At 36.7% G+C, this 10,329-nt stretch overlaps 2 protein-coding genes across 3 annotated transcripts; both read left to right on the top strand.

Annotated features, from left to right (window-relative positions):
* The first annotated feature begins 346 nt into the window (after window positions 1-346).
* Window positions 347-6,194, top strand: LOC113322382 (protein kinase and PP2C-like domain-containing protein). Of its 2 annotated transcripts, none has more exons than XM_026570455.1 (11): window positions 347-769; window positions 861-1,027; window positions 1,984-2,051; window positions 2,143-2,381; window positions 3,134-3,185; window positions 3,370-3,916; window positions 4,201-4,270; window positions 4,343-4,562; window positions 4,762-4,866; window positions 5,258-5,353; window positions 5,769-6,194. In XM_026570455.1, exons 1-11 carry the CDS (start codon window positions 537-539, stop codon window positions 5,961-5,963), a joined length of 1,992 nt encoding a protein of 663 aa, XP_026426240.1. In that variant the 5' UTR covers window positions 347-536; the 3' UTR covers window positions 5,964-6,194. The 2 variants fall into 2 exon arrangements, with proteins under 2 accessions (XP_026426240.1, XP_026426241.1); XM_026570456.1 differs by having other exon boundaries at window positions 352-769; window positions 2,158-2,381.
* Window positions 6,195-8,610: 2,416 nt separating this feature from the next.
* LOC113324415 lies at window positions 8,611-9,739 on the top strand. Its single transcript, XM_026572734.1, has one exon. The coding sequence runs from the start codon at window positions 8,611-8,613 to the stop codon at window positions 9,691-9,693; it is 1,083 nt and encodes a 360-aa protein (XP_026428519.1). The 3' UTR covers window positions 9,694-9,739.
* Window positions 9,740-10,329: the final 590 nt, after the last annotated feature.

The following is a 10,329-nucleotide window of genomic DNA, read 5'->3' as shown; positions in this document are numbered from 1 at the left end:
GAGAAATCTTAATAGTGTAGCAGATTTAGCTGCCAAGCACAATCGAACTGGGAAAGTTACGGGTGAATGGGATGAATCCAATGTTCCCTATTTTCTTCAGAACGCTGTAAGCTTGCTCAATGAGAATTTTCTTTCCTAGCAGGAAAATAAATAAATAAAAACCTACCGTCCAAAGATTCCAAAGACGCCATCAACGTAGTAGGTGGTACGTAACGGGATCCAATGGGGAACCTTACAAAAATGAGACAGATATATTTCTCTGTCCATTTAGCGTCTTTTTGCTTTTAGTATATACAGTACAGAAGATCAAACTGCAGCAATGTTTGAAGTTGAACAGTGACGATTTCCTATAGAAGTAGATACTTGAATAGTAACCATTAGATTATATAATTCAAGATATTGTTGTAGTCCTACTTTACATATTAACATTGTCCTTAGTATTCCCAAATTGATTCTCAATCTCAATTAATCAAACAGAGAGAAGAAGAAGATGGAGAAGTGAGAACCCAGAGAAGAAAGAACAGAGAGAGAGAGAGATGGTGATGGAGATAGTGGAACCAAACACATGTGTAAGAGGATGTTGTAAGAGTAAAACAATACCATTACATCTTTTACCATCAACATACACTCTTCTATCTCCAATAGCTAAAGGTTCTGAAAGTGTTGTTTATGAAGCAATTCTTAATGGGAAAAAAGTTGCTGTTAAAAAACCTATTTTGGCTACTTCTGATGATCTTGATAGATTCCACAAAGAACTACAACTATTATGGTCAGTATATATTTATACACACACTTCTTCATTTCACATTTATCTTTGATTGAAAATTTATTGAATTTGTTTTTGTTGTTTTTGGTGAAAGCAAATTGGATGATTTGGGGATAGCAACATTAATAGCTGCACATGCGAAACCACCCAATTATATGTTCTTTTTCCAATTCTATGAATCTGGTGATCTTTCTGGGAAATTACATGTTCAAGAATGGATTCCAAGTCTCAAAGAGATGCTTCATATTAGTCTTAAGCTTGGTAAATGCATCTCCTTATTTATTTAGTTCTATAAAGTTTTTTTTTTTTATCTTCAATTTCTAGTACTCTGTTGTTTGGATTGAGTAATAAACTAATAATAGTATTATTGAATCTTAAGTTGGGGGTGATTTTTGTTGACAAGAATGCTAAAGTTTTGGTGAGGGCATTGCTTTGCAACTAACAATTTTCAGGCATAATCATCCTTATGGTTACAGATGTCTGTAATATTTTGTTAATTCTCTGAGTAGTTCAATTATAACTAGTGTAGCTAAAACCTTATCATTTTAGGCTACCCAAAACCTAATCTGCGTTGTGGCTGCAAATTTGGACCTACACAGTAGCGATGTTACCAATGCAGAGTTTAGAGTTCATCAACAATTACCAAGATATGAGTGGGTGAACAAACACAAGTAGGATACCACCCAAAACGCGCAGCTTTCTTGTCAGTCGCAACACAGTAATCATGCCGTCAAAAATCTGAGTTACACTGCATGATAGCTACCTTATAATTCATCTTGGACTGGAAAAATTCTGGAGTGCGGGGGGTGGTTTATCATATCTGGACTTAACAGAAGCATTACAAGTTGATATTTGACATATAGCTCTAAAATTGAAAGCATGATATATTGAGAGGCCTATACCAATTGTTAATATGGTGGCAAGTGACGAGTCTTATAAGTTTTCCACCTTTGAATTCATGCCTTACTCTAGTTCGCAATGGAAGAGAAAGAGAATAAGCATATTCATCTTTGAAGAAATCGAGGGAATGTATCATAGTCTATCCTAGTCTTTGTTTCTGGAGAATGGTGACACTTCTTCTCTTGTCTAACTTTTTTTCTTTCTTGATACTTGTGCTTGTCTTTGTTTCTGGAGTTTTGAATTTACTCCTTCCTTCATTATTTGAATTTTTCGTTTGGTAGTTCCTAAAAAATGTGTTTTACGCTTACCCTTTCCAGCAAAATCTCTGCAATATCTCCATAACCTCGGGATTGTGCATAGGGACGTGAAACCAGCAAATGTTCTTGTAAGTACTTCAGAAACTAATAATATTATTGTTAATATTGCTTAATATTTTTATTGCAGATTCAGTAATTTGTGTGTGGTATTTATATAAGGCGAGTTTCTCGCAGCTTGACAGGAATCTTTGTCCACACCTGTCAGATTTTGGGTTGGCAGTATATAAGAAAGATCTTAAACATGTTTCTGTTGAAAATTGGAGATCATCCGGCAAACCAACAGGTGGTTTTCACAAAAAGAATATGGTTGGGACGCTGATTTATATGGCACCTGAAATATTAAGGAAGGACATACAAAGTGAAAAATCAGATGTGTATAGTTTCGGAATAACCATCAAGTAAGCATTTGAGCCTTACATTGTTGTATTGGGAGCATGGATAGATTGGGATGTACTGAATTTACAGTTGCTTGTACACATCGTTAGTTTAGCCTGTCAAGAGATAGTATTACGATTAACCAGCTTACACTATTAACGTTTAACCAGTTATACATTCATAAAGAATTTCTGGATGTATTTGTCAAGTTTGCCTCAGATTCAAAATCCTTATTCCTTGGTCTTTTCAAGGCTTGAAAATATGGTTCGACAACTCAACTTGATTCTGACTGGATATCTGAGCTGAGGGTATATGTACTGAAATTCTTCATTTCTTCCACAGTTGTATTCTTGCATTTACTAGATGATATATCCTGTTTATGCGCTTGTAGTAGTGAAAGTGTTCGTTCGATCACAACTTAATAATGATATCCTTCTAAAGAGCCTTTTGTTTTACTGTCTTCTAATAGATTCCATTTATACATTAGAGGGCATAATGAAATATGAATAAAAAAAATCTATCAGCATAACCATAATGTCATTATTTCGAATCATGATTATGATTTTCCTGTGATCTTTGTAAATGATAAGATTTTTAAACCATTTGATATATCACGCCTGGGCAGTAACCCAGAAATATATCTAACCTGCACTTTCAGTAGCACATTATAATAGTCCTATATGGTACACAGAATGATACACATTATTAAATGCTTACATGCTACTGTACCCGAGTCTTACCATAGAAAAATCTGACTGCACATTTTCTATTTCAGTGAGCTCTTTACTGGCGTCGTTCCTTACACCGATCTTCGTGCAGAAGCCCAGGTACACTGTCTAGATTATTGTACTTCTTTGGGTCATGGAAGTTTGAAATTTCCACCTATCATTTTGTGTTTAAAAATATTAACCAGTTCAAGCTTTGCGCTCAAGCTTGCTTTACATCTTGGGGCAAGGTCCTTTATCTTTCAGTTTAATAGTAATTATTGTATTGGAAAAATAATCCCTGCAGGCACATACTGTACTGGAAATGAACTATAGCGAACAGCAACTAACAGCAGCTGTAGTGTCTCAAGGACTACGACCAGTTCTCGCTGGTTCTGAATCAGGTGCACCAGACAGTTTAGCCAAACTAATCCAGAGGTGTTGGGATGCAGATCCTCTTAATAGGCCTTCTTTTGATGATATTATTGCCGAATTGGATCCAATCATGAAACATGTATGTGAAGGACAAGAGGGAAAGGTCCTCCAAGAACCATCTGGGTTACTGACTGATCTTTCTTCAGATGTCATCAGTAACCTTCAAAGTTACCAAGAAGCTGTAAATTGGTATGTTCAAGGAGAGCAGTTGTCCAAAGATGCTTCCTCTGCAACTGATTCAAATCCGAGGATCTGGCATGATTCATCAAATGGTGCTGCTCCATACAACCCGACATTATCTTCTGGATCCTTTGCCACTTGTGGCAGAAGGGAAAGCATGGAGGACACGCATTTTTTGATGCCAAGCATGTGCAGGCAGAAGGATGTTCATCTGTTTGGGATCTTTGATGGTCACCGAGGTACAGAAAGGAACTACTTAAATTCCCATTACCAGCTAAACCAACTTCATGCTGTCAATTACCAACGACCCTCACCCTTAGCCTTTACCGGTGACCCAACCACCGCAATTGACTTTGGGTACATGATAGGAAATTATCTCTGAGTTGGCTTTGCCAAACCTACTATTGGAGAGTTAGTTTGGGCCTGATATCGTCGTCTTTTATGAGTAGTGTTTGACAGAGACTGTATTGTTGATAATAAAAAATGTGATGATGAAATATATTTTAACGTTTCATGCATACAGGAGCAGCAGCTGCTGAGTTCTCTGTTCGAGCATTACCAAGGTTCTTGCAAACATTAGGTTCTACACTGAGGTTTGTTCACGCTTATCTTTTTTGTACTCTCCAGTCCTCGCATTCCTTGGTTAACTTTGTTTGTTGGTGCAGTCCTTCAGATGCACTGACAGAAGCATTCATGAAGACAGATATTGCATTCAGGGATGAGTTAATAGTCCAGCGCAATGTTAAAGGAACTACAAAGAAAAATTGGCATCCTGGGTGTTGTGCAAATGCTGCATTAATAGTTGAGAACAAGCTTTTTGTTGCTAATGCTGGTGATTGCAGGACAATTTTATGTCGTGCTGGCACTGCCTTCCCTCTCACTAAGGTAAGTTTGGACATGTAGATACGCCTATAAACTATATTAACACTTTGGTTCTTATAAATCAGTTGGTATACAAGCTAGTTCACATTAAACAATAATAGAAGAATCTAATTTTTTAATTAAGCATTTGGTTGCAAATCCTGGTATTTTTACGTTAAAACAGGATGTCACTGTACTGACGTATCCCTGTACTTCCAAACAGGATCATACTGCAAGCTGTATTGAGGAGAGGGAACGAGTCATAAGAGCAGGTGGACAGGTCAAATGGCAAGTGGACAATTGGAGGGTCGGTACAGCTGCTCTCCAGGTGCTTATCAGTACAAAGAAGAAAATAAACCAATTATGTTATGCTTCTCTGTACACCCATTTCTTACCGTAGTAATCATTATCCTCGTAATAGTTTTATGCTGGTAGCTCTAGAAATCTTGCATCAAAAGCCTAAGTAGGATTCTCTTTCCAGGACATCTCCACTTAAGTGTGGGAGGTTAGATTTATACAAAATGTTCAGTTTGGAAGGGACCTAGTAGTTGGCGATGCTGCGATGAATAAATAAATTTATGCTTCCTCATGGCTCCTCCGTTGGTGCTTGCGGCTTGCCTTCCATGAGTTTAACTCACTTTTCCTACTTATGTTGCTTGAAAACTTCCAATCCTACTACTGGAAACTACCTGAATTTCTTGATTTGCTTCTTTGATCAGGTTACACGGTCGATAGGTGATGATGACCTGAAACCTGCAGTGACAGCGGAGCCTGAAATTAGAGAAACTACTTTGACCTCTGAGGACGAGTACCTGGTAAGGATACTTAAAAAGGTTACAGATTTATAGACTGTTGGTTCTTCATCAAGAAAACTATTGGTAAGGAATAAGTAAAATTACCTTGGAGATGTCTAAAGCCCGGTCACAATTTTAAATTGCTAAATGCAAAAGTTTTGTTTAGGATATCTCGTCTTAGTTTTTACTAGCTGTTAACTTTCAGAAAGTAAGAAAATTCTCGTAAAGTGTGAACAATCAGGGCACATAAACTTAGTAATATATGTTGGTGGATAAATGGCACAAACCAAGTGTAAGCAGGTTTGAACCCAGGTAGAGGACTCCACCACTATCAGGGGCTCTACCATTTCTTCTGAGAGTCACGGATAAGGATATATTAGATGCACACTAGAAAACCATTTGATTCTATCTAAAATTCGTGGTTGTTTTGTGTCAGGTGATGGCCAGTGATGGACTGTGGGATGTAGTTAGCAGCGAGGATGTCATATCCATCATAAGAGACACAGTTAAAGAACCAGGAATGTGCTCGAAGAGATTGGCAACAGAAGCTGCCGAGCGTGGAAGCAAAGATAACATCACTGTCATTGTTGTTTTTCTTCGCCCTGTCTCCACAGCTGAGAGAATTTACTAAATGTTGACGCCGTTCTTCATGTCTCATACAGCTAATGGGTATACTATACAGGAAGTATTTAGAACCAGTTATTCCTTCCAATTTGAAGTGTAAATTACATACATTAGATATTTATCCCATTTTACAAGTGTAAATTACGTACATCAGATATTTATCTCAGATATTTATCTCATTTTACAAGTGTAAATTCCATCTTTAAATATATTTATCCCAGTTTGTGGTTGGAGCCCAGTACCCCAGAGTTGTTTTCATTGTAACTTTGGATCATTTAGAGCCTATTTGGTACAGTTTTCAAAAACAGGTGAAAAAACTCGTTTGGTAGGGACATTTTCAGAAAATATTTTCTATTTATTTTCTGTTTTTGAAAACAAAAAAATGCAAACAATAAATTATTGTTTTCTGTGTTTTTTTTTTCTTGTTTCTTCTTCTTCTTTTCAGAAAAAAGTAAGAAATCGGGAGAATGATTGCAAGTGAGTCATGGCCAGTATCACTATCTCATAGACGAGTCTTTACATTTGATTTGATTTAGTTGATTTTCCTTGGTTTTCAAAAACAGTTTTTATCCTGCCAAACAATTTTTAGAAAATGAAAACAAGGAAACAATGGAATGTTTTAAACCTGGCGAGATTGGGGTATACGCATTTTATTCCTATCCAAACTAGTGTGCTAAGGGGTGTCTAAAAGGTGTTAAAAGACCAAGTTGCCCATACTAAAAAACCATGCCGACTGAAACTTTTCAAAACCAATTCACCGGATGTGGTTCATCTGTGATGAAATCGAAAATCAAAACAAAACTAAAAGAAAAAAGTCAAAAATCCAATTCAAAACAAAACCAAAAAAAAAAAAAAAAATGTGGCTACGGGATTTGAGATTGGGTATGATTTTGTACCCAATCTCAAACCGGGTACAAATTCATACGCGGTTTGAGATTTGGTACAAAATCATTCCCAATCTTAAATCCCTTATGAATTCAACATTTTTGCTAAAAGTCGGCAGGGTAATTTTTGTCGACCTTGCCGACTAATACTAGTCGGCAGCTTCCTAGATTGAATATCATGCCGATTTTTCATCACTGAAATTAGCATTTACAGGGTCGGCAAGGTATTCATCCTTATACCTTGCCGACTATAGTTTAGCCGGCAGGTTATGAATTTAGTACCTTGCCGACTAATCATGCATTTGTAACACCTTTCTATGTATTGCAAAAATCCTATAGTTGGCAAGGTATTTTTTTGTCAACCTTAGCAGGCAAGGTAAGAAATCAATAAGATACCGACTAGTGAAGCATTTACAATAGTCTCCTGTTTGTCAAAAATAAAATAAAATAATTCGGCATCTTCTTCATTCGACGACCTTGCCGGATGAAGCATAGTCGGCATCTTCTTCTTTTGACGACCTTGTCGACCAAAGTACAGTCGGCATCTTCTTCATTCGTCGACCTTTCCGACTTTTGATGGTTTCAGAACTGAAAGTGTTGATTTCTTCTATAATTTTGAGTATGATTTCATATATCAGCTTTGCAATCCCCTTTGGGGAAGTGTTTGGGTAGTATGCTTTCATTTCAGTTGCAAAAACTTTTTTCAAAACAATTTTTTTCATCAAAAATCTTCCCACATGAGTTCAATCAAAAACAAAATTTCATAACTTAAATTCATAAGTTTTAACCTAAATTCAATGAATTAACCTAATCAGAACTTTTAGTGTTAATTAAATAAGGGTATATTAGTCATTCAGAAAATATAAGATTAAGGGGTGGCTTCTTTTATTCTAAAATGACCTAGCTTTTGTCTCATTAGGCATACTCCAATTAATTTGGGTATTACCCCAGTAAAGCCAGGTTTTTAAAACAGTGGAAAATTAATTTTGAAAACTGTTTTTAAAAATTGTACCAAACAAGCTCTTAATATTTGTGAACTTATACTTGTTATATTACAAATGAAACAAAACGAAAACGTTAAAGGAGAAAGAGCACAAATATATAACTAAATATAGAATGTTCCACATAACTTCATTTTATTAAGTAATAAAACTAGTTGGGTTTAAGTAAATCTTTAACAATAATGGCATCTTTAATGAGATTTGATGTCTTGTAATCAATGAATGAATTTCCCCTTCCATTCAAAAAGTATGACATTTAAAATCGAAGCATGAGTTAAGACTTAATAGACTCAAAAAAGGAAAAAATATAAACTCTATTTAAAGAAAAAGTTTTAACACAATCCCTATACTTATGGAGTTTATTTGCCTCGCATTAACCCTAATTTAACCCATGGCATACATAATTTCTAGTATTTAAAAACCGCAATTCCAAGACATTAATTTGCTGATTCACGTACTGGTAAGAAAACCCATATATTAGTATGAGTTATTCTCAGTGTGATCTTCTTACCAAATGTTTTTATGTGTTTCTTTTTTTGAACCTAGAGTCCTAGACTCTTTGCTTAATACCCTGAGATATCTATGTCTTTGTAATAACTATGTACCAATGATATCTTTCTATACATGGAAGATTACAGCATTCATATTCTCATTCATTGAATATCGTATTTTCTCTTCTCTTATTTATACAACAAAAAAACTAAAGAGTTTCAAAGTCGCACCATAAAACCCACCATCAATCTTTCTCGATCACTCATCTCTCGCTTCCATGGAGGATTTGCGTATGGAAGCTTGTAATTCAACATCTTCAACCATCTCCGCCTCCGACGAAACTCCATCATGCAACGAAGATATCAATAATACTCAAGAGAAGAATATGATGATGCTGAGACAAGAAGAATCCAAAACGGATCAAAATAGTATTACTCTTGATTTAAAGCTTTCTACAAATAATAAACATGTAGAGTTCGGATCGAAAAACCAACCCATTGAGGTTAAGGATTCGGGTTTATTGAGACCATCGTCTTCATCCACCGGGATCAATAAGAAGAAGGAGACTCCTAGTAGAGTCTTCTTCTGCAATTTTTGTAGGAGAAAATTCTATAGCTCTCAAGCTTTGGGCGGACATCAAAACGCCCATAAACGCGAACGTAACTTGGCAAAAAGAGGGCAACCACTGGATAGTATTGGAGGTTACGGGTACCCACAAAGTATCTTGAGCGCGTACTCGTCATACTCGACTCTCTATAATCATGGATCTTTTAATAGATCTCTTGGTGTTCGAACGCCAACTCAGAAACCTTATTACCCATCGCCATCTCTAGCCGGTTTTCAGTACCATAACAGTAGTGCGTGGTCTCAACCGGGTTCGTGGTTGAATCGTCTGGCCGGCCATCCTGCAACCGCAATGCCAAGTGCAGCTAGCAGGTTCGATGGTATTGCTAGTCTGTCTCCTAATACATCATTCCAATCACCACCTTTTGGTGCTATCCCTAGTACTAACATGCCTTCCACTGCCACCACCACCAACACCATCTCTTGCAACAGACCTAATGCCGTAGTTGGTGGTGTTCGTCTTTGGGACGGGAGTCGTGATCATAATTCTGAAACTCATCAGCATAAGGTACCCGAGGTTGGTGGTGTTATTCATCTTTGGGATGGCAGTCGTCCAGAAAGTAATAAGAAAGAGCCAGAAATTAGTGGTTTGCGTAATTGGGATGGTGGTCGTCTTGAAACTAATCACAAGGCACTTGAGGGTGGAGGTTTTCGCCTTTGGAGTGATGGCCGTTCCGAAACTCATAAGAAGGATCCCGAGGAACCAGGAGATTTTGATTTAATTCTCAAGCTGTAGAGTTTAATTTTTGTCCATTTTTCTTATATGTGCTGTAATTCATTGTTCTTTGAGTGTCATATCTTATTGTTGCTACTTGTGTTAAATTAGTGATTTAGGTTCTCTTATCATTCATATTTCGAATCTCAAGTCCTCACTTTATATTATGTTCTTTTTTCCATCATATTTACTGTTTGTTTTCAACGGAAAGATTAATTGTATTGAACCAAGTTAGTGAGGTTACAACCATACTTAAACAATTGATCACATTTTAATGAGTGTCTGACTGTAACTTGTAATGATGTTGAACATAAAAATTGTACGGGAATTATTCGAGCTGCTCTAGCTAGTATATCTTGGGGCGTCAATTGTCCACCCTGGGTGTGTTAGAACAGTATGCTTGAAGACACGCTTCTAGCAAGTTCCTACATTATTATGTGGTGGTTTGTTATGTGGCTGGATATTGTGTCCACGGGTTGTCTGCAACCGGTGTGGATGTTGACCATTGTCCTGGTGAAGGGCTTGCACCTCTGCATGAAGTGCAAACACAAAAATATCCATGTTTGTGGAAGATCTCCAAAAGTGTTACTACTACTTTTTCATTTTGACCTATGTTTTACAATTGATTCCAAATATTTTTTCCATGTTTGTGGAAGA

This window comes from Papaver somniferum, chromosome 11 (assembly GCF_003573695.1).
Source record: "Papaver somniferum cultivar HN1 chromosome 11, ASM357369v1, whole genome shotgun sequence".
Taxonomy (NCBI): Eukaryota; Viridiplantae; Streptophyta; class Magnoliopsida; order Ranunculales; family Papaveraceae; genus Papaver; species Papaver somniferum.
Note: the sequence above shows the minus strand (reverse complement) of the source record. Positions and strands in the feature narration are given on the sequence as shown.

Coding starts and splice junctions, on each gene's coding strand:
- LOC113324415 (XM_026572734.1), top strand. CDS start 8,611: ATGGAGGATTTGCGTATGGAAGCTTGTAATTCAACATCTTCAACCATC.
- LOC113322382 (XM_026570455.1), top strand. CDS start 537: ATGGTGATGGAGATAGTGGAACCAAACACATGTGTAAGAGGATGTTGT. Junction 1,028..1,983: donor TCATATTAGTCTTAAGCTTG/GTAAATGCATCT, acceptor TACCCTTTCCAG/CAAAATCTCTGCAATATCTC. Junction 2,052..2,142: donor TGAAACCAGCAAATGTTCTT/GTAAGTACTTCA, acceptor TATTTATATAAG/GCGAGTTTCTCGCAGCTTGA.